Source organism: Neodiprion virginianus, chromosome 4, assembly GCF_021901495.1.
Source record: "Neodiprion virginianus isolate iyNeoVirg1 chromosome 4, iyNeoVirg1.1, whole genome shotgun sequence".
In the NCBI taxonomy this organism is placed as follows: Eukaryota; Metazoa; Arthropoda; class Insecta; order Hymenoptera; family Diprionidae; genus Neodiprion; species Neodiprion virginianus.
Window position 1 is genome coordinate 15,544,467 of NC_060880.1, and position 22,188 is coordinate 15,566,654.

The 22,188-nt window shown below is 36.8% G+C and overlaps 5 protein-coding genes across 8 annotated transcripts; 2 read left to right on the top strand and 3 right to left on the bottom strand.

Moving 5' to 3' along the window:
- Window positions 1-1,783: 1,783 nt before the first annotated feature.
- LOC124303668 (uncharacterized) lies at window positions 1,784-3,149 on the top strand. The gene is made up of 3 exons (XM_046761173.1): window positions 1,784-2,080; window positions 2,193-2,321; window positions 2,427-3,149. The coding sequence occupies exons 1-3, from the start codon at window positions 1,859-1,861 to the stop codon at window positions 2,565-2,567; spliced, it is 492 nt and encodes a 163-aa protein (XP_046617129.1). The 5' UTR covers window positions 1,784-1,858; the 3' UTR covers window positions 2,568-3,149.
- Window positions 2,571-6,222, bottom strand: LOC124303665 (ATP synthase subunit beta, mitochondrial). The gene is made up of 7 exons (XM_046761163.1): window positions 6,063-6,222; window positions 4,818-5,033; window positions 4,430-4,693; window positions 3,991-4,334; window positions 3,680-3,905; window positions 3,348-3,577; window positions 2,571-3,235 (listed from the first exon to the last, which is right to left on the bottom strand). The coding sequence occupies exons 1-7, from the start codon at window positions 6,169-6,171 to the stop codon at window positions 3,062-3,064; spliced, it is 1,563 nt and encodes a 520-aa protein (XP_046617119.1). The 5' UTR covers window positions 6,172-6,222; the 3' UTR covers window positions 2,571-3,061.
- Window positions 6,223-6,367: 145 nt separating this feature from the next.
- On the top strand, window positions 6,368-19,739 carry LOC124303664 (prostatic acid phosphatase-like). 2 transcript variants are annotated; one of them, XM_046761161.1, is made up of 10 exons: window positions 6,368-6,885; window positions 6,980-7,277; window positions 7,369-7,706; window positions 12,503-12,561; window positions 13,007-13,107; window positions 16,740-16,838; window positions 17,292-17,531; window positions 17,672-17,857; window positions 18,465-18,791; window positions 18,894-19,739. In XM_046761161.1, the coding sequence occupies exons 1-10, from the start codon at window positions 6,749-6,751 to the stop codon at window positions 19,071-19,073; spliced, it is 1,965 nt and encodes a 654-aa protein (XP_046617117.1). In that variant the 5' UTR covers window positions 6,368-6,748; the 3' UTR covers window positions 19,074-19,739. The 2 variants fall into 2 exon arrangements, with proteins under 2 accessions (XP_046617117.1, XP_046617118.1); XM_046761162.1 differs by having other exon boundaries at window positions 6,772-6,899.
- Window positions 7,778-12,762, bottom strand: LOC124303667 (uncharacterized). 3 transcript variants are annotated; one of them, XM_046761172.1, is made up of 6 exons: window positions 10,881-11,469; window positions 10,479-10,682; window positions 9,538-10,113; window positions 9,355-9,472; window positions 9,114-9,280; window positions 7,778-9,003 (listed from the first exon to the last, which is right to left on the bottom strand). In XM_046761172.1, exons 4-6 carry the CDS (start codon window positions 9,460-9,462, stop codon window positions 8,778-8,780), a joined length of 501 nt encoding a protein of 166 aa, XP_046617128.1. In that variant the 5' UTR covers window positions 9,463-9,472; window positions 9,538-10,113; window positions 10,479-10,682; window positions 10,881-11,469; the 3' UTR covers window positions 7,778-8,777. The 3 variants fall into 3 exon arrangements, with proteins under 3 accessions (XP_046617128.1, XP_046617127.1, XP_046617126.1); XM_046761171.1 differs by lacking the exons at window positions 9,538-10,113; window positions 10,479-10,682; window positions 10,881-11,469 and adding an exon at window positions 12,595-12,762; XM_046761170.1 differs by lacking the exons at window positions 7,778-9,003; window positions 9,114-9,280 and having other exon boundaries at window positions 9,472-10,113; window positions 10,881-11,477.
- A 583-nt stretch (window positions 19,740-20,322) lies between the features above and the next one.
- LOC124303669 (mediator of RNA polymerase II transcription subunit 10) lies at window positions 20,323-21,646 on the bottom strand. The gene is made up of 3 exons (XM_046761174.1): window positions 21,127-21,646; window positions 20,744-20,827; window positions 20,323-20,621 (listed from the first exon to the last, which is right to left on the bottom strand). The coding sequence occupies exons 1-3, from the start codon at window positions 21,246-21,248 to the stop codon at window positions 20,432-20,434; spliced, it is 396 nt and encodes a 131-aa protein (XP_046617130.1). The 5' UTR covers window positions 21,249-21,646; the 3' UTR covers window positions 20,323-20,431.
- Between the last annotated feature and the right edge of the window lie 542 nt (window positions 21,647-22,188).

A 22,188-nucleotide genomic window follows, 5' to 3' on the forward strand; every position in this document is an offset into this window, starting at 1 on the left:
AACAATATAGCTGTTTGTGAATTAAGAGCAATATTGAACTGTCCAATTAGATCTTTTTCTAGCGCGATTGAACTTGTTGAATTTGTAAATCCCGGTAATTCGCTGACAAAAAACACAAAAAATTAGAAGGAGGACGAGAGAAAGGAAAACTGATAATAATTTGTAGGGTCTCTATACCGTTGTAAATAATCATCAAATGCTTGGTAATGATTGTATAATAAATAATTGATCGATAATCCTGGACTAGTGATCCAATTGTATTGAAACTAGTAAAGTTGATAATATATTTACCGAATTGTTAGCGAAAAAAATTAAATGTAACGTATGCGAAGAAAGTGGGCGCAAAACGGTGGTTGAAAAAAAAAAGCAAAGAATAAAACGAAACACCTAAAATGACTGCTTGATTAAATATCATACTTTAGCTGTTGCAATCAACGAAGTGAAAAACAGCAATATCATAGTCCCGCTACTTTCTAGCTCCTATATAAATAATTTACGAAGTTTTACAAACTTTTATGAACACATATATTTTCACTATCTTTAGGTTATTAAATATTGTTATTTTATAGAGCCTGTATACATAAACACATAACAATATTATTATACTTGAAAAAAATATTGATATACATAATATACTATACATATATTATTGTTACGCGTGTATGAGTTATTATTAAATATTTGTTATTATATATACACGCACGCTCGCGACACACAAATTTTTGCTAAGATGCGGAAAAATAATATTAGTTGAACTGTATATATATATATATTATATTAATCAATACGATATTGTTGTTCTATTATTTAAGTATCTCATTCCGAATATAATACATAATTATTACAAACCTTTTCTCTGACTATTACTCGTCCACAACATGTATTTTCTTGTTTTGCTATAGAGTGAATACACAAATTGCCCAGTTAAGTTTAACAATCTTTTTAGCAATGTGGGGATTTAATTGCGCATGCCGATCATAAAAAGGCCTCTCCGCGCGAAATTCAGTGAAACTATTGTCCACAAGCAGAAAGCGTGACGAAAAAAAGGTGTCAAATAGAAAAAATAAAAAATACCGTTAACTAAACCTGTCAAAAGTCGTCATTTTTTGCTACTATCATTTTTAAATTGGATTATTACTTAACTAATAACTAATAAAATTTGCATCTTTCTGTAAACTCAATGTTTTTAAAAACTCAACTCTCTAATTCTACTTCAATAACTGGTAAAATAATTTTAAATTGTTACAGTAAGTTCAGAATACATACTTGTGTGTAGAAAAGAAGTTCTCTTAAACTTGACGTTCCTCCCATATTTTTTTCCACCAAAGTTTCCGAAACCCGGTTATCGTTACCCCGCCATTTGTTATTAAATATAAGTCCACAAATGCAAATTTTATGTGTTTTATCGACTATGGAGGTGTCAAGTATGTATTCTGAACATACTGTAAAAATTTAAAATCATTTCACCAGTTATTGAACTAGAATTAGCAAGTTTGGTTATAAAAAACATTGAATTTGCAGGGCACGATGAGAAATGCAAATTTGATTAATTATTACTTGAGTAATAATCCGATTTAAAAATTATCGCATTAAAAAATGTCGACCTTTGATAGATTTAGATAATGGTATTTTTTTTTTTTTTTTGATGACACCTTTTTTCATCCCGCTTTCTGCCTGTGGACAATACTTTTAATGATTGGCGTGCTCAACTGTTCATCGTCATGACATCTAAAAGCACTTTGTTTTTTTTTTTTTTTTATCGAAATTTTCCATACTTTTCCCAAATCATTTACCTAAAAAGTCTCTAAATCAGCAACAATTTCGGTTCATCGTCACTCAAAATTATCCGTTTAAAATAATGCCGCTACTAAGGCGTTTGAACACGTTTTCGGTCATACTAATTACCTTGTTAATTTCTTTAAATGTTTGTAAATCCTCGCTAATTATCGGCTGTGATCCTGAGTTGTCAATTTCAACCACTGCCGATCAATCTTACGAAGAGTATCAAAAAGAATTTGCGGATGAAATTGACGATGTAAATGACTACATGCAAATAGTGGCAGATCAGCTAACTAAAGATGTAAACGTTATTTATTACTATGTACTTAGTTTTTGACACATGAAATTTGCACACTCATTTTTACCATCATTTATTCAACTTTTACCTTTATTCTTCTTATCACTTATTGCAGGGTATAGTTGTCGTTCGAGCTGTAAGGACCACAATTAATGTTCCGGAAACTGCCGATGATTTGTTAACACGGGATAACTTAGATCAAGGAGCAAGTGACTGCGTATTTGACCAGACAAAATTCAAAAACGTAAGATTTTCAATACATTAATTGTCCATTTTTCTTAAGAGTTATTTGCGGATTTTGATATTTATCTCCATGAGTATTTTTTTTTTCATTCCATATTTTACTCAGGGTACTGAGTATGCTGATGTCGAATTTGAAACAGATCCAACGATGAGTGGACTAACGCCCTCTGGTTTTGCAGAAGAAAAATCTCCCTGGAAAACTGAAAATTTGCCACAAAACGATCCAAATGAAGAAGTTACTCTCTAATCATCCAAGTGATTCCGTTTTTTTTATTATTTATTAAATTTTCTCTTTTCAACTAATATACATGTTTGCGTCGATTACAGTAACACGACATCGCACCGTGTATCTTCTCTATCGATTAATAACAGTTTTCAGTAGTAATAATATGCAATAATAACGGTAATAATAGATTTATAACCGGGAAAATAAAAGATGCTCTTTCAACCTCAAGATTAATTAGAAGTAAAAATTCACGATACGTGACGAAGTATTATTTTTGTTTCATCATACAAAGCTTTTCGTTTTTACTTTTAAATCTATTTTATTTAAAACGGTTTTTCCTGACTACAAATCAATCGATTACAGCAATCAGCGAAGCTCACAATTTGAGCCCGTATGATACATTGTTTCTTTTGCTTTTTTTTTTAGTCGGGCGATGACAATGGAACGTTGAATGATTCCCTGCTGGGCGTTTTATTAAAGTTTAAAGGTTCAACTTTTAACTATTGGTTTATGGTTTATGATTTGGCGAGTGTTTCTGCCTTTGCTACAACCTCTTCAATTGGTCCAACCATATAGAAGGCAACCTCTGGGAGGTGGTCGTAATCTCCGGCCAAAATCTTCTGGAAACCTTTGATCGTCTCGGCCAAAGGTACGAGCTTTCCAGCGTGTCCAGTGAACACTTCGGCGACCTTTGAGGGATAAAAAATTAAAAATTAAAATATACAAGCGTTATGATGAATTGCGTTACGCGAATAGTATTTAAAAGCACGTATAACGTTACACGGTTTTGTAAAACCTCACCTGGAAGGGCTGAGAGAGGAATCTCTGAATTTTACGGGCCCTCGCGACAGTGAGTTTGTCCTCTTCCGACAACTCGTCCATACCCAAAATTGCAATAATATCCTGAAGGGACTTATAGTCCTGGAGGATCTTCTGTACGTTACGAGCGATGTTGTAGTGCTCGCTTCCAATGATGTTGGGGTCCATAATACGGGAAGTGGAGTCGAGGGGATCGACGGCGGGATAGATACCTATATTTGGCAGGATATTTGATTAAAGGAATCGCAACATTAGCGCAAATTCATAATTTGAAACTCCATCGGAGGAAAAAAAAATTTAAAAAACATGGTTACCCAGCTCGGCAATGGCACGGGAAAGCACAGTGGTGGCGTCCAAGTGAGCGAAGGTCGTCGCTGGGGCGGGATCGGTCAAATCGTCAGCTGGCACGTAAATGGCCTGGACAGAAGTGATGGATCCCTTCTTGGTGGTGGTGATACGCTCCTGCATAGTACCCATGTCTGTTGCCAATGTTGGCTGGTAACCTACGGCTGATGGAATTCGACCAAGAAGAGCGGACACCTGGAAGATGAGAGAAAAATTTGATGAAATTTGTTTGGCCATTGACAAGATTTCATTCTCAATCTTTGTTCTTTTTTCTTGTTACCTCAGAACCGGCCTGGGTGAACCTGAAAATGTTGTCAATGAAGAGAAGCACATCCTGACCTTCCTGGTCACGGAAATATTCGGCAACAGTTAAACCGGTGAGGGCGACTCGGGCACGAGCGCCGGGGGGCTCATTCATTTGTCCGTATACTAGCGCTACTTTGGAGGTTTTGTCCTTGAGGGAGATTACACCGGACTCAATCATCTCGTGGTAAAGATCGTTACCCTCTCGGGTACGCTCGCCGACACCAGCAAACACGGAGTAACCACCATGGGCCTTGGCGACATTGTTGATGAGCTCCATGATCAGTACAGTCTTGCCTACTCCGGCACCTCCGAAGAGACCTGAAATATTCATGAATGAAGAATCTGCGCTTGCAAACTCGCTCGAAAGATCTGACGTTCTGATTTCGGACTATTCGAATTGGTGGTTAAATTACCAATTTTTCCTCCCTTGGCGTATGGGGCCAGAAGATCGACGACCTTGATACCGGTGACAAGAATTTCTTGCTCTACGGACATTTCTACGAACTCCGGAGCTTCAGCGTGAATTGCTGCTCTCAGCTCAGTCGGAATCGGACCACGCTCGTCGATCGGCTCACCGATTACGTTGATAATACGTCCCAGGGTTTCCGCACCTACTGGAATACGAATTGGGTACCCAGAGTCCTGGACTGCCTGTCCACGGACAAGTCCTTCGGTACCTGTGTTAAAAAAAAATGACCCAATTGCTTTAGAAATTTTGCTTATGGGCAGATTTTACTATTTTGGAAGTCATTTTTGCACAGCCTGTTACAATTGAAGGTGTTTTTAATAAGACTTATTTACCATCCATGGCGATTGTGCGAACGGTATTCTCTCCCAAGTGCTGGGCAACCTCAAGGACTAGCCTGGGGGAGCGATTTTGTACTTCGAGAGCATTGAGGATTGGCGGCAGGTTGTCCTCAAACTGTACGTCAACAACGGCACCAATAATGGCAACAACCTTGCCGGTTGAGCCGGTGGCTGCCTTGGGGGATGCCGCAGCTTTTGCATATTGCCGGTCTGCAAAAATGGCATGAAAAAATGACCTGAATTTCAAGAAAACAAACGTGTTTTATATGAATTAACCGAAATCCTAGCATTATGTGATAGGTAAACGAACTGATGCCAGATTATGACATAAGTAGATATGTACGTGTAGGTCTAAGATACATTGATTGATATGACTAGGCGTAGAGAAAATATTTGACTGACCGTGACCCCAAATTTTTGTGGTCTTGATTCGATATTTTGTTTTATTTAATTCTAAATATACTCGCTTCGCACTTTGTGTATGTATTAAGAAGAAAAATCCAAGTAGTTGAAGCATTTAATTATTACATAATAGATTAAAAGAATATAGGAAATAAATGGGAGAAAATTTGCGCTAAATGAAACAGGAGAAGTTTGTCAATGTCGACGGAAATTTACGCGAAGTTTATAAAATCCAAGACTTCGGTCGGTATGAATTCTGGTACTTTGTAACAATTGAGTTTTTGGTACCGTAAATGTGAATTCTGCGGAATCCTCCGCCGCCTTGCGAATCGGCTCCCAGTTCAACATGGCGTCGCAATATATACAAATTGAAATTTAAATGGCAGAAGGAATTCGGTTCACGGTTTATTTAATCGTTTCAGGGGGAGTACATTCTTGATCGTAATAATTTTCAGTAAGCCCACGTAATGAAAAGTTTATACGACTTCGGTGTGACCTCAATGGCTGCCGTCTTAGTTCGGCCCAGTGAAGCAGCCAGCCAGTCGAGCCGAGCGACAGACAGAATTGGTATTATATAATCGATATTTGAATATCTTGGCAAAGATTTATAGAGCGATTGTTATTGATTAGGGCGAGACGATTGGACGGGGAAAGACAGCGGAAGGTTGTACGAAACAGTTGAGACAATATCAGCTGGTCTTGTGATTCGAAAAGTATTTAAAAACCGACCCAATCCGTCGACTTGCAGGGGTAAAGTCAGAGAGACCGAAGTGGCGGGACTGCTACAAGCGTTAGGGTTTTTTGTCAGGGTTTTATTACTACTTGATTGAAACTTACTGTTTATTGAAACCGCCCCAGCGACTTTAGCAGCTTCGTTTTGCAGAAGGGCGGGTTTTACAGCCCTCAGAGCCCCGGAGGCTGCCTTCGATACGGCACTCAACATCATGGCCGGTCAAGTGAGAAGGGAATACGACCGGAATGGGTTGTTTCCGTGTTCCGCAGTACCGTCGTCTATATCCAATTCTATGCGCAGATCCTAATTTATTTTTGTGCGCATACTGTTACGTCCGTCACTCCACTACGCTTGCGCGTTTCGATTTTCTAACCTTTTTTTTCCCCGTTTATCAGCTACGCGTATAGATCGCTCGCACCGTCGATGATCTTGAACCGTTTTGGCGCCCTCGCAAAGATTACCGGTATAACTAGTGGATGCGAAGTTTTGAACCAGAGACTCTGTTTGAACAGTCACCTACCGTGACCGTCGGTATTCAACTTGTAATCAAACATCTGTGAAACTACACAGTCTGTGGAGGTTTAAGATGTCACTTGTTTTTCATTTGAAATAGAGCGACCTTCGGAATCAAGATTTATGATTTTAACGCTAATTCTTGTCATATACGTTTGAGTTCGTATCGCAATAATGAGAACATTGTGCTAGTTATTAAAATCGCACAATGTATAAGTGGATTCGTTTACATTTCTAAAAACGTATCCGGTTGCAACTGACAGTTGCTGCTTTCACAATGTACAGTTTACATATAGCGAGTGGTGTTAAGGAAGATTGTAGAAAATTGATAAACCAATTTGAAGAATGCGATACCGTGAGATTTCAAGACTTTAGCACTGTTTGGCAATCCATGAAATTCTCTGCGATATTCACGTGAGTTTATTCCGGTAGTATTTTCTTACTCTTTTATTCAGAACTATTATCACCGTTCAGTCATCTCCAAACTGACTCACTGCCGTACTTTCAGGGGTCGTCAATCTTATGCGGAGATGCTAGAGTTCTGTGAAGAGGTCCTGCAGATCGCTAAAGTCTTCATGTTGCCACCATATCGATTCAAGACTCAAATCGGTGGGTTGTATCTACTCTACGGATTGTACTACAAGCTACCTTGCAGGAAAATCAAAATAAGAGTGACTCTGTCAGAGTGGAAGGAAATCCTCGAGCTTCACAACAACATAAGAGAAGGCAATCACACCGACGCCAATTATATATTGTCCAAAATGATTTACAACGACGTATTTTATCACTGCGCATTTCACCGCGAGGTGCGAGTAATATTCCAAACCTAAATAATCTCCTAGACACGCTTATCATTTTTTTCATTGCTATGATTTACTTTCCTTTTTTTGTCCACAGTACGGCTTAGAGAAGTTTCTTCGTGTCAAAGAAGTGCAGACTAATAATCAGTACTCACTTTTACCGACGCTCAGGGACATGGCAGAACCTGATCAGATATTGTCCAAGATAGAGACTTTTAGCAAAATTTATCACCAGGCCAAATCTGAGATTTCTAAAGGTAGCGAGCCCACAAGAGCCTTGAACATGTACGACGCCAAAACTGCTGAGAAGTTAATTAAGAAAATTAAAGATGTAGAATATACTAGGCAACACCCCATCAGTGACACGATTGATGAGGAAAAGATGGTCTGCAGCAGGAAGTCGCTGAAAAATACATTGGAGAAAGGATCTCAGGTGTAAGTGTATCATAATCTATATTTAGCATTTTTTTAAAATAACTTCACTACCAGTTGCTAGTAATTGTTCATTTCTGTTTTGTTAAAATCACATTTTAACTATGCTTATCATCAATAATCTGTCACTGCCTGCTGATTTTTTTTTTTTCTAGAAGGTACTGTTAGTCAGATTGGATTCTCCCACTTGTTTGATCTGTGTTCAGTAAAATAGAATGCCAGTCTGCTTTTCTTTTTGTCATAAACTGGGTAAGATATTTGCCAATGTTATATTGTAGGAAAAGTTTCCCAGACAAATCTCGAGCGAAAATTGGACATGGGTTTGACACTGATTCATCAGATGAGGAAGAGTTAGAAATTAATCGACTGGATAATTACAATCCTAATTTACCAGAGAGATTTGAAGAATCTTCGGATTCTGAATAAATAAAATTTGTCCTGCAAATACCTCAGCTGTTGAAGTAGCCCGACATTTTATAATTAAAGTCAGTATCTAACATTACATACCAACAATTTTGATGCGTTTAATTTTATATATTTTTATTAAAAAGTGCACATCGGTGTAGAGAATATCATTTATGTAAATATGAATCGTGCATTAAACAAGCGGCTCCTTGAAAGAATAAGCCTTAAAATTGTAATGTTCTTGAAATGGAAGAGAAAAAACCAGATTATCTGCATGTACGCACGGATAATAAGGGGATATCAATTAAATTACTAAACTTATTATTCTGAAAAGAATTCAATTAAATTACTAACTTTTAAAAAATCGCTGCTAAGACTCGTTTCATCTTCTTCGTTCATAAACTTCTTCTAGGTGTTCATCATTGCTTTAATTATATTTCAAGCGTGATCTTCTTTTTGCCGATCGTGTTAACTTTAATACTTGACGTATCGTAACAATTCCCCAGCCGAAATTTCGCGGCACAATGAATACAATGTTTAATGCAAATGCTGAGCTCCCTCTTCCTCACGAAACAAACCATGTAGAAAAATATCTTACCAATAGAAAGTAATCTCGAAATAAATTTCTAATCGCCTGAGCAGCATGCAACCAAATTTATGACAATTAGTTTAGTAAACTTTTAATTGATTGTTGTCGTCGAAGCCGGCGCTGTGCCCAGCGTTTCGGACTATAAAACTTGTTCCATCGTAATGCATGCGTCTTTCTCCCCTGCGGACGAATAGGTGCGAAGTTTGTCCCAAAGAGGCTGTGCAGTGTAAAAAGGGAGTTGTAAGAGACGCCGTGCCGTTGCTTGGTGACGTACGGAGTTGATACTTGTTGCTATTTCTTGCAATTCTGCAGACAAAAAAGAACAAGTGTGTTCATAATTTATAATAATTGATTCATTTAACTTGACTCCGACCCAGACATTATGAAAGGTTAATTTATTATTGATGAGCTTGTACCTGACGAGTCCGTCGGGAGTTTGAGAAACTCTGACATTGTTTATTATCCAATTTTCAACTCCTTCGTCGGTTAGCCAGTACTGAGCGGCGCTAAGGGCGGTTGTAGCTTCCTGAACGCAGGCTGGGCCGTGTCGAGATTCTGAGTAAAAGACGCTCAGAGAAAAGTCCTGTGAGCATCGATAATAATGATAGTTATATTTGAACAAAGACTTGGGCATAGGAAAATTAGGAATTCCCCTACCTGACTCATGTCGGAAAATGTGTCGGTAGTTGTTCTCGTTCCAGCAGTATCAACCAGGTAAAACAAAGCGCATTGTTCTGAGGTGAAGCTGACGCCCTTGTACCACATTTTGGCATATCTAGTGTAAAAATTGTGCACGCGCGATTTCACAACTGGCTTTAATCTATAGTGTATTAAACTAACTTGTTGTTTCCATGGGTGTCGTGAGCCAGAATCTCAACCCGTGATCCATACTGATAAATCCTTCCGTTGGGGTGAAGAAGTGCTGCCGCGGCACCGGATCCGCTCAGTGATAGAACAATATTATTCTAAGTAGAAAGGACAGAGGATTTAAGGAATGACGAATTGGTCTAGGAGGAAGGAAAGCATAATCCGAACAAATTAGACTTGGTTTCACCATTCGAAATTGCCTGGTAATGTTTTGTCTTCATTTTCAATTGCGATACCTGCCTTGAAATTAATCACTCTAACTGCCCTGTCAATCGTCATGTCGACTCTGATCCTGTTGTGAAGTCTCAACGAAATTATTCCATGAGGTGTTGCAATAGCTCCACCGGCTCCGGTGTCTGTCTCATGCTCTCGCCAATTTTCAGTGTAGACGCAGGCTTCCTCTGTCGCGTAATAAGGCGTTGCTATTGGCTTTGGATTCCTCGGCTGACGCCAAATAGCTGCTGACGACGAAAACGTCCCGCTTCCAGTCACGCCTCCCCATTGATCCGACGGTGGTGTTTCAAAGTATTTTGAAAACTCGGTGTACCTCTGAATATCGGTCAGTCAAGGGGTAATTCTTTTTGGCATAAATTACCACCGTACAGTAACAATAAGCAAAACTTGATAGTAGAACTTAAGATTGGATTTGACATCACAAGCAGCAAGATCGAGGCTAATATCAACCTTTGATCCTCATTAACCGCGTTTATCTAAGTTTTAGTTAGTCCCATGATTTTTAAACATGGCATAAAGCAGTGATACCAAATGATCAAAGAATTATAAAGCTGTAATATCACGTACTTGGCATAGACTTTGATACGAAGCGTTATTGCTTGCGGTAATTTATTCAAAAAGCTCGGTTTTATCGACAGATATTCAAAGCTTTTCCATCAGAAAATTTAGTCGGATATCACCTGAAAGTTAGACTCGTCAGTTTGGGCGTGATAGCTGTGAGCCGTGTAAAGCGACCTCGGTCTCATCGGAGGATTCGTGGTTCCTTGGTGAGACTGCAGCTGCAGGGGTGCGGAACTCGGTGCCGTTGTCGAAACCGGCACATTTTGGATTCCCTCTTTTTGAATTTCCTTGCGAAAATCCACCATCGCGTTCGCCATTACCGACTATCGTTTCATGCAAATTATTCAAGATCCGGCTTATTGAATATTACGCAATAAATGATACTGATTATGGTGCGAATGATGTTGATATCAAAGGATACAATTATCCAATAATTATACAATATCGCATTTCGTGAGGACGAGATTACATCTTGTTTTTTTATTAACGATAATAATAATAAACGATGCTAACACACATACCTTCGAGCCGTCGGCCGTTTTTTGTGGCTTCAATTTCTTACGACGTGATTTTCGGGATTTTACGGTCGATCTTTGACTTTTGTCGATCAGGCGATCCACGTTTGCAAAACGATATGGCGATTCTGGTTCAATTTTTCTTGATACTTATAAACAGTTTCGGTAATAGCGTGAGCTTCTTTGATCATAGGCACTTACCTCTTTTTTCGAATAAATTATTTAATTGTACAATTTAACGTATGATATAATATTATAGACACATTTTCATAACGATCAAGATGTGCCCATTGCTGTATTGTCGTGATATTTTGCAACGTAATTGAGATCAGTTATTTATTGTCGTTAGTAACGTAGAGGTAGAAAAAAAGAGATCACCGCCCGAACACGCGTATCTACGTACTTATTGCGTAGACAAGTACAGGAATCGCGCTTGAAAATTGGCAAAAAGACAGCAAAAGAAACGAGGAAAAATGCATAATTAATCAAACATTGCAAATCACCTTGGAAACGACTGTGGATCTCAGACCATTGTTCTTACTTCCATTTTCTTTTTTTCTTACCACTTTCTCAGCAAACAAAAAAAAAAAAAAGAACGAATTTTTTATAGTCATAGTGTTACATAAGCCGTGTCAAGGTTTTTTCCCCCCAAGTTTTTTTTTTTCTAAATTTAGATTTATTTTTCTTTTTTAAACTTCATGAAAATACAGATTGTATTTTAATTTTAAAGCGGAAAATCAAAAACACCCAACGCGAGAATGCCAAGTTTCATGCTTGTATAAATGGCCTACTGAATCCATCAATATCTCCTTATAGTTACATATTCACCATCAGTATTACAAGAAAGAACGTCTAATCATTATGGCGAATGTGAATTACAAACAGCGATTGGATAAAAAATTCTAGAACGACCTACCGATGAAAGGTTGCGAACGCGAGCAGAAAGAATCATGGAAAATCAAAAATAGTCTAGGAAAGAAGTAAAAAATACGGCCTTGAAAAATCACACTTCTTTCTTCTTGCTCCAGCACGTGAAATATTCAAGGACGCAGAGATATTGCGTAATTGCGACTCGAGCCGCACTGTAGCGATCTCCTAATCGTCCATCTGTTGTACATATGTATACATACGTATTTTATTTTTTTATTACAATTATCGCAAACTAATAATATCTCGCAACTTATGGCAGTTTACTAGACTGTTAATAACTCTACATGTATCACATGGTTGGTGGTAATTTATCCGCCCTTTGATGGAAGTTTATAAGGGGGGGATTTGCAGGAGGGGGAAAATCGCGAGTTACAGTTTACCGCTTGTCTCTATCGGTTTGCGGATCCAGTTGCTCAGCGGCATGCTTGAGCCACGGCGGCGGCTTAATTTATCATGAAAACGAGACTCGAATATAATCATTTTTAACAATCGGTATCATATGTACATACATTTTCCACCCGTTTCTCAAACTCGTCACTAATCGTTTTATACATTGAGATAAAATATAAATAAATTAAAAAAAAAAAAAACTACATAGTAAACGTACCAAATAACATTATTAATTGAAATAATTTAACGGGGAAACAGAATAATCCTAAAAAGAAACGCAACAAAAAAAAAATGGCAAATTGTTACAGCTTCAGGACGAGACCCCTCCCGATTATTTTAGCACTGGTTTTCGTTACCTTAGCGATCGGTAAGTAGACGTGGTATACAAAATTACACTTACATTGAATACATGCCCAGATTAAACACCGTTCACCGTTAATTACAATCGAAAATTATTCAACTTTTTATTTAATTATTGTCATATGTTACGACGATTTTAAAATCAACTGCAAACGTCCAATAATTATTATACTTTATACTTCATAAGTACTGCTAAATACAAACCGCATTATGATATATCGTTATTATTATTTCGACTGAAATCTCCCGAGTCATGGTCGCGATAACGATAACAATAATGCATAATTATAATTAAATGACGATATCGATTACGAACGTTAACACTAATCTAATTCCAATTATATTACAGTGTTGTAATAATTATATTCCCTGTAAATTATTCTTCTACTTTTATTGAAATAATATTCATCAATAATTTTTGACTATTGAAAAAAAATTTGTCGCCCTTTCAGCCGGTCAATCTAGCGATTCATCTTTGCGGCGAACCCGAAATAGCGAGGAAGATATCGATAACGATGGAGGCAGAAGTGAGACTCTTCGCCTGGCCACTGTCGTGAGTTGTGCGGATATACGTATATATTAAGTTTATTACTCTTGTGAGCTCGATATAGCAAGTATATTAGGGTGGTCGTTAATAAAAATGTTTATGCTCCAACTTGAAAAATTTTAAGTCAACTTTGAGAAAAAGGATTATCAAAGTTTCAATGCTCTGTCTCACTATTCAGGGGTGCCAGCAGATTTAAAAACAACATTTTTTTTTTTCATTTTCATTATTTTTAGTTTTTCCTTGTAAAATAAATTTTTTTTTTCAGACCTTGATCTTTATGAATTTTATAATGGTTAAAAAAAAATCAAACGGTAAATAAATAAATCTGGGATTAACAATACTTTTTACTCGAACATTTAAAATATTCTATGATTAAGTAATCAACATGGCGTCCAAAAAAAACATAGCCTAGAAATGAGTCTGTAAAAAATTTTAAGGAAGCCTGGAATCAAAAAGGTGTACTTTATTCGATTGATTTTTTTCCACAGACGTGCCTGTGCAATCAATGGGACGCAGTATTAGTAATAGTAATAATTATTAACTATATTTACTTCGTCCCATTGACTAACTATCGAAAAATCCTTTAATTAATGTACGTACTAATGTAAGAGAGCTTCTAAAACTAAAAAAATCAATTGAAAAACGTACACCGTCTGTGCATACATGATTTATTTATTTTTACTATTTTGATTTGGTAATTGTTTATTCCAGGCTTCCTTAAAAATTTTTATAGACTCATTTCTAGGCTACGTTTTTTTGAACGCCATGCTGATTATTCCATCATAAAAAAATGCAAATGTTTGAGTAAAAAATATTTTTAATCCGAGATATATTTGACTACAGTTTGATCTTATCGCATGGTTAAAAATTCAGAAAGGTCAAGGTTTGAAAAAAAAAATTGAATTTTATTTTATACGGAAAATATAAAAAATTTTCAAGGTCAACTTAAGATTTTCCACGTCGGAACATGAACAATTTTTTTTTAATGGTCAATCTAAAGTATATATATCTACAGTCAACATAGATTAACCATTTTTTCGTTTCACCCGGTCATTTTCATTCATAATTTTTTCACACAATCGATATATTTGCTGTATATGCAGAGTTTTCAATGCACTTGTATTTACGTGTTCGAATACCTTTCTTTCGCAACCGCGCGGTTTTTTTTAAATTTAATTACTACTCTTAACGCTGGCCGATGTCTACTACATCAAATAAAAATAGTCCCCTTGAAACCCGTGAGCTCATCCTCTCGCTGTATTAATAGTGGTAATAAAATTGAAAATACTGTGATAATAACAATGATGATAGCGAATGTCACACGGAAAACATTCGAATTCGAATCCAATGCAAATCGTAGTTTTTTGCTATCAAACCGATTTTGTACTGCTTCTACAGCTTGTTGTGTCATTAAATTTTTTTTCTCTGATTACATATTTGCAATGTCAAGACAAACTAGTTTATATAAGGGCAGATCCATTAATTCTCGACGAAAGTGCGCGCACTAGGGTCGGCGATTTTGATGCTGATTTTTTCCTCAAAAGTACACCTGAAAAGGAGACGATACCGAAAATTTGAGTCCGATACGTGTAAATCCGGCCGCTGGAGAATTTTTTGAATTTTTAAAACAGTCGATTTTTCACTAATTTTCAAATATTTGTATCTCAGCTTCTATATAACTTAAAGACTCCTGCCCAGCGGCATTCTTCTCAGTAAGACTTTTACTTTTATGAAAACAATAGATATTAGGTCTAAACTTATATCGGGCTTAGCTAATAGCTTCCAACTAAACAACTGTTTTGGTTAAATTTTACCTATTTATAAAACACTATTATATGTACCGTATTTGAAGTTGAGAGTCGACCAGCAGCTAATATCTTTTTTCTAGGTATATTTTAATGGAATCTACCCAGCTTTGGCTTAATTGCTCCGATTTTGTAAAGTTATAGCTATTTAAAACCAATCAAATTTCAAAAAATCGCTGTAAATAAATAGCTAGAACTTTTTTTTCCGAACTTCGATTTGTTTCAAACTTTCAGGAAATTTGCTTTATTCTGTCCCCAAGAAGCCCTGAAAATTTGAACTAGGGAATCGAGCTTGTATTTGAGATATAAATTTTTTAATATTGTCAAAATTGCAATGAACCTGATAAGGAATTCCTTAATAGTCACCACTTTAGCATATAAAATAATGATTATTGAATTAAATAGAAATAATTTCAGGGTTTTTTAAATTAAGTAACAGAATAGTCCGGGCGCGACCTTCAATACAAATTCAAACAATCTAAGAACGATTGTAGTGTTTTTGAGCGGGAAATATCTACTGTAAACGCTATCTGAATAAGTACTAACAGCAGCTACATCTCTATACAAAACATATTAATATCTTACTTGTCAACATGTAAATAATTCGATAGACATGTAAGAAATTATCAGCAAAAATTGTTTTCAACAACGCAATTTTGACAATATTAAAAAATTTATACCTCAAATACAAGCTCGATTCCCTAGTTCAAATTTTAAGGGCTTCTTGAGGACAGGATAAAGCAAATTTCCTGAAAGTTTGAAACAAATCGAAGTTCGGAGAAAAAAGTTCTGGCATTTATTTACAGCGATTTTTTAAAATTTGATTGGTTTTAAATAGCTATAACTTTACGAAATCGGAGCAATTAAGCAAAAGCTGGGTAGATTCCATTAAAATATACCTAGAAAAAAGATATTAGCTGCTGGTCGACTCTCAACTTCAAATACGGTACATATAATAGTGTTTTATAAATAGGTAAAATTTAACCAAAACAGTTGTTTACTTGGAAGCTATTGGCTAAGCCCGATATAAGTTTAGACCTAATATCTATTGTTTTCATAAAAGTAAAAGTCTTACTGAGAAGAATGCCGCTGGGCAGGAGTCTTTAAGTTATATAGAAGCTGAGATACAAATATTTGAAAATTAGTGAAAAATCGACTTTTTTAATAATTCAAAAAATTCTCCACCGGCCGGATTTACACGTATCGGACTCAAATTTTCGGTATCGTCTCCTTTTCAGGTGTACTTTCGAGGAAAAAATCAGCATCAAAATCGCCGACCCTAGTGCGCGCACTTTCGTCGAGAATTAATGGATCTGCCCATAAGTATACTGGCATAAATTTTATATACTAGTACTATATAAAGTTTTGAATAGTTCTGATTATAATTCTCACAATAATTTACTATCACAGCCAACTTCAGAGAGATGAAGAAAAGAAGAGTAACAAGTAAAAACACAGAAAATCGAGATAAAAGACGAAGATAAATCTGAAGGACAATGACAGATATAATTTCATGGTTTCGTTTCCATTTTAGTAGCATCGCATTTAGAATCATGTTCATATATCTCAATTATATGTGTATATCTGTAACGATAATAATTGGGCTTACCTTCATTATTTATTACATGTTACAATGGTTTCAGTATGGTGGTACACCAGCGCAATATGAAATTGACGCTTAGAGATATATCTATTTGAACATTAATTATACTTTTGACAATTAACACGAATTCAGGAATTGAATGAAGTAATTTTTCACAGTATACTATAAATTATTCAAGCACTATTTAATTCTGAGTGTGGAATTGTATCTAATGACTTCGTTTCATGCAGGTCTTTCGACATGCTGAGCGTACACCTGCAGACACTTACCCAAATGATCCTCACATAAATGATGCGTTAGCACCTTACGGTTGGGGACAATTGACGAATGTGAGTACATATTCTATTCAGTTATCATTATTTGAATTGTGAATGTGTTATTTCGTTCGACAAAAGCAACAGTTGTGCAGAATTGAGGTCAAGTTTGTTTATTGTGTAAGAATTTGATATCTTTCGATTACCTGCTGTATAAACTGGAATTATGTAAAGACAGGTCATCATCATGAACTCATTTACAATTACTTTTTTTTTTCCAAGTTCTGATCTAACGACACTGTGATTTATGTTCATAAATCCATTATAAGCCATGTTTCATTCCCTGGACGATACAAATACAGAAAAACAAAAAAAAACTGTTTCATTTCAATTTATTCAGTGCTATTTATTTATTATTAATAATCATAATTTGTCTATCGCCCGCTTTCTCATTTATCTATCTCTCATTCGATTTGTAATGTGTAATACACATTTCCTCATTAATGCTAATTGCGATATTAATTGCAGCCGGGAAAGCTGCAAGCTTATAACGAGGGGTTGTGGCTTCGCAAAAGATATCATAAATTCCTTGGCGGCATATTTAGCCCTGATTTATTCCATCTCCAAACAACTGCTGTTGACCGCGCCAAAATGTCTGGTCTACTGACAGCCGCCGGCTTGTGGAAACCTGAAGGACCTCAAATATGGAAATCAAATCTCTTATGGCAACCTGTCCCTCTTCATTATCAGCCGCTAGACGAAGATACGGTGAAAAATGTTTTACTGCCAATAAATAAATTATCATAAATATAGTTTACAATTATTTTATATTTGTTCTGTTGATTTTTCGTCCATTTAGTTTCTTCTTTTAGGTTTCATTTCTCATAAACTTTTCGTTACTTTTCCAGCTTCTGTTAGTTAGAACTAGCTGTCCTGCATATTATCACGAACTGGAGACTGTGAAAAATGCCACTGAATTCCAAACTGTACTTAATGCCAACAAAGATCTGTTCGAACAGCTGACCAACTTGACAGGCTTGACGATAGCCAATCCTGACGATGTTATGTCCCTTTATGGCACCTTGAGAGCAGAGGTTTCTATTATTTTATCAACTATTTTTGGTTATTTTCATTGCTTCTGATATTCCACTTATCATTCAATTAATTGCATTATGAGAATAACGATGAATATCGCAAAAGCATACTCTTTGGCAATAACGCAACTTTCTGACATTTTTTAACATCCATATATTCTTGCACACAAATTGGATCGAAAAAAAACCAGTAAGCAATTTGCATTGTGTATAATTTTGCTGCGCAAGCATTGATGCTGCTGGTTATCAGCCTCTCGCCTTGAGACGCCAAATCTCAACAAATGAAAGAATGAAGCAGTAGCAACAGTCATAAGAGCGGTGCAATATCATCCTTTACATCCATCGCCCATCATATTGTAAGTAGTTTTTCTGTTGAACTGAAGAGAGTGATAGAAGAAAGATAGGGTTGGATACGCAAGACTGGGTCGAATGATTTTATCATATGAATCATTGAATAGCAAAAACGCATTCTGAATCATCATGTGGTGTCATTCAATCCTTAATTTCTCATGCCACTAACACGATTATGGCATCATATTTGATCCATCAACGAATGTAAATTGAATTGAAATCTGGATATCAATAACTTCCTTCTTACTGTTTTCAGGCAGATCTTGGTTTAGAACTACCTGAATGGACAAAAGAGTACTTCCCAGATCGTCTCATTCCATTAACACTGTACAGCTACCTGCCACTGGTTCAAAATGATTTGCTGCGCAGATTAAAGGGTGGCCCTTTCGTTAAGAAGATAGTAAATGATATGAAATCAAAAGTGAACGGCACCGAAAAGCGAAAGTTTTTCATGTACACCGGACATGATAGTACCATTACAAATTTGTTGGGCACCTTGAAAGTCTGGGAGCCACAGATGCCGGAGTACAGTATAATGACGTTGATTGAACTACACCAGGATCAAGGAGAGTGGAACGTTCAGGTATGTTGTATTTTTCGTTTTATTTTCAATTGATAGAGTGAAAAACAACAAATTCAGAATACCATGTCGTCAGAGATACGAAATTTTACTCAATCTGGACAGATTTTTCTAAGGAACACCACACGACAAATGCCGTATCCACTTGCGATTCCCGGATGCACGACCGCATGTCCATTAGATCAATTCGTTCAATTGTTGACGCCTGTTATGCCGATTGATTGGGATGTTGAGTGCCGATTCGATGACCCAGACTACGTTGCACCTACTCCTCTCCCACCATAAAAAAAAAATAGCTCGATGGAAGCTGCACAATTCCACATTGGACACAATGTTGTAACCTTGTGTTTGCTTTCAAATTCGATATGTGGGTCAATGGGAAGAATAGTTAGACGTCAAGTGATCGAGTACAGTACAATCACATGCTCTTGCTTCTGTACGTACATAGAGATTGGAGGTCGAATCTATACAAGACAAAATATGATTTCTTTTTCTGTGATGTTTACAGATCTGTCATCATTTGTATGATGAAAGAATTACGTAGAACGTTCGAATTTTTTCATGAAGCATTTGATGAATTTTATAGATTACAACTTAATTAACTTCAAGTAAGAAGAATAGCGGTTCCAGGGACGAGAAAAATGATCATGTAATCTATTGTTGATTCTGACTATTGATACTCAATGCATTTATTTCGCTCCCATATGAGTTTGTTTTTGTCAATTTAATTTTGCTTCTTACTTTCGTGTATTACATCATTTGAATTTGAGAAATGCGGAATAGTAATAAAACGATCACAATTATTATAATGAAGATATGTTTTTTTGAAGTGGCTACTTGTACACATTTATTATCGTATAACTCAAGAATACCTTATGATTTGTGGCAATCGTTAATACACAGCGTATAAATGCTGCATTCCAGGTGACAAAATTCAAAAAGAATAAGGCGCATTCGTAAAAAAGTGATGATATGCTATATTCATCGATAATGAGCAAAATCGTTTTCTCTCAAAATATAAACGGGGCATCACAGACGCTAATTGACGCAAGTATATTGTAAAATCATTATAAATTTAATGTAAGAATTGAATATGGTCGAGCTCAAAGTTTGTTAGTTCAAAGAGTTTTCATCTCAGAATTGCGGTGCAGAAGCGGTTCCTGACTAATTGGACCTCAAGAAACTAAGTAAAGCTATTGAAAACATCGTCAGACCAACAGCTGAGAAATTACGAAGGAAAATGTTCGTTTTTCAGCTGCAACTTCTGATCCGCTGTTTGCAGCAACTTTAGACTACGTGGAATCATTTCATCTCGCAAAACTAGCTTGATGTAACGTCTGAATGAATTATATTCAGCGTTTTTCGCAGTAGGTCAAAAATGGCCTAAAGAATGACAATTACCTTTCTTTTTTTTCAAGCCTAAAAGTTTGAAGGAAATGCAAAGAAATTTTTTATTTTTTTGGTTTCAACTCTTGGTCTCTTAGTCATCAAAGTGCTGAAATATTTGGTTTTACAGTAAAAATATAACAACTGGTTATTTTCTAAAAGTAAAGAAAATTTATGAGAAAAATACACAAGTAAGGAATCAAATTTTAGGAGATAAAAACTCTAAGCTATGCACAACATAGTATAATAACATTTCATTACTCATCACCACGAATCGCTCTGTATTTTGCTAGCTCATTAGGAAAAACACAAGTCAACTCGAGCAGCATGTTGGCCTTGAATTTTCTGTACGCATCAATCTTTCCCTTAACCTGTTCATTTTTTGTAAGCGCCTTCTCGATGCAGTCTTTGGTGTAGAGTTGTGGGTTTCGTCCCTGATCTATGTAACTATCGAATAAGAAACAAATGTTTGTAAATGAGTATTTAGAATACATACAATTTTTAACGAATTCTGTCATAAAGTCTCCCTCATAAATTTGAATTCCCTTAGCTCTTGGATTGGTACTTACTCAAAGACTTCCAGCGGAACGTGAACATCTTGGACCTGCGATTTCAACTTGTCCACTTCTTGAAGTCCATTCACAAGACCTTGTCTGCAACAGAATGGAACCAGGAGATTGTTAGTTGTATACAAAATGCCGACAACATGGTTAAGAACTTCGCAAAGAAAATATTCGTCATTGCTCGAAATAGTTTAGAAAATTATTAGCTTTGAATAGACGACAAATTCAACAGTGGATAAGTTCGAACTCAGACAGTTGAGAGAGACAAACAAGTGTCTTTAGAAATTGAGAGTTGTCAAATACTTGTCGACGACATTCGGTACGTTATCGTAAGTCGGCCCCGTTTAGGGCGTTTGAACAGAATACGGAAAGCAACATTTTATACTCACATCTTTTGATTGAGCACGTTTTGCCCTTGAGGTTGGAAATCGCTCACTATTATACGAATCTGGCGCACATTTTCGATAAAAAGTTCGAGCTGGGTTTCCAAGTTTTCCAACGGCGACGCCATTTTGCTAGTCTATTCGTAGCGTCGTCTGCTAGTCTGCCGATCATAGACTGAACATTAGGTTGGAGCGCGTGTCCCCTGAACCTCGATTCCGCCGTTTTTCATACTATCCTTGTTTTACACCCGCAGTTGATACTGCTATCTCTTTCTAGCGATCTCGGGGTGGGGATATGCAGGATGGCACAACCTGCAACTACCCCTCACTTGCTCTTCTCCTTCACTCTAGCGCTTGGTTCTCATAAATAGCCTATCGGGTCCCTCGTATTTGTGATAGGTACGCGAAAATTCAGTGCTCGTAAAATCAGTCACCTTAACTCAATTTTGGTGTTCTGTCTCATTAACATCCATCACACAGCTGTCTTTGTGTGAATATTTTTAGAGAGAAAATACAAAAGCGTTCACATGTCCCGCTTGCCCATGGTCGAAGGATTACCTATAACATCCACCCATAGACTTATAGGTATATAAAATAGATTGAGCCCGCCGGGCATTTCCTTTGCTCCCTGAATGTCTATCGTTGTGGTGCTGTCTCTTTTTCTCTTATGAGGTTTTCCGCCTTGCTCCTTTCTTAATACCGCCCATCGTGCGGGAACCAATCGCTAGAGGGGAAGAAAAAAGCAGGTGAAGGGCAGTTGCAGGCTGTGCCATCCTACATATCCCTACCCCGAGACCGCTAGACAGAGATAGCAGTATCAACTACGGGTGTAAGACAAGGATAGCACCAAAAATGGCGGAATCGAGGTTCAGGGTACACTTGCTCCGACCCACCTCCGACCTAATGCTCAGTCTATGTTATATAGTCTATGCAGCGACCATGTGTTTATCGGGTTTGTCATGGGTTTGTCGGAGCTTGATGCAGCGTCTTAACGGTCTCGACAAACTGTTGAGCGAGGGTGGCGCTGCGGGTGGTTTGACCAATAACTAGACTTGGCATAGGTAGGGA

Bases quoted from the DNA above. Each gene is read 5' to 3' on its own strand.
- LOC124303668 (XM_046761173.1), top strand. From the start codon at position 1,859: ATGCCGCTACTAAGGCGTTTGAACACGTTTTCGGTCATACTAATTACC. The intron at 2,081-2,192 runs GTAAACGTTATT...CACTTATTGCAG, and splicing joins CAGATCAGCTAACTAAAGAT to GGTATAGTTGTCGTTCGAGC. The intron at 2,322-2,426 runs GTAAGATTTTCA...TATTTTACTCAG, and splicing joins ACCAGACAAAATTCAAAAAC to GGTACTGAGTATGCTGATGT.
- LOC124303665 (XM_046761163.1), bottom strand. From the start codon at position 6,171: ATGATGTTGAGTGCCGTATCGAAGGCAGCCTCCGGGGCTCTGAGGGCT. The intron at 4,694-4,817 runs GTAAATAAGTCT...TTTTTAACACAG, and splicing joins TCGCACAATCGCCATGGATG to GTACCGAAGGACTTGTCCGT. The intron at 3,906-3,990 runs GTAACAAGAAAA...CTCATCTTCCAG, and splicing joins TCACCCAGGCCGGTTCTGAG to GTGTCCGCTCTTCTTGGTCG.
- LOC124303664 (XM_046761161.1), top strand. From the start codon at position 6,749: ATGTACAGTTTACATATAGCGAGTGGTGTTAAGGAAGATTGTAGAAAA. The intron at 12,562-13,006 runs GTAAGTAGACGT...TCGCCCTTTCAG, and splicing joins TTTCGTTACCTTAGCGATCG to CCGGTCAATCTAGCGATTCA. The intron at 16,839-17,291 runs GTGAGTACATAT...TATTAATTGCAG, and splicing joins GTTGGGGACAATTGACGAAT to CCGGGAAAGCTGCAAGCTTA.
- LOC124303667 (XM_046761170.1), bottom strand. From the start codon at position 10,676: ATGGCGAACGCGATGGTGGATTTTCGCAAGGAAATTCAAAAAGAGGGA. The intron at 10,114-10,478 runs GTGATATCCGAC...ACCGATATTCAG, and splicing joins CTGACGAGTCTAACTTTCAG to AGGTACACCGAGTTTTCAAA.
- LOC124303669 (XM_046761174.1), bottom strand. From the start codon at position 21,248: ATGGCGTCGCCGTTGGAAAACTTGGAAACCCAGCTCGAACTTTTTATC. The intron at 20,828-21,126 runs GTGAGTATAAAA...ATTCTGTTGCAG, and splicing joins AACGTGCTCAATCAAAAGAT to ACAAGGTCTTGTGAATGGAC. The intron at 20,622-20,743 runs GTAAGTACCAAT...CTTATTCGATAG, and splicing joins GTTCCGCTGGAAGTCTTTGA to TTACATAGATCAGGGACGAA.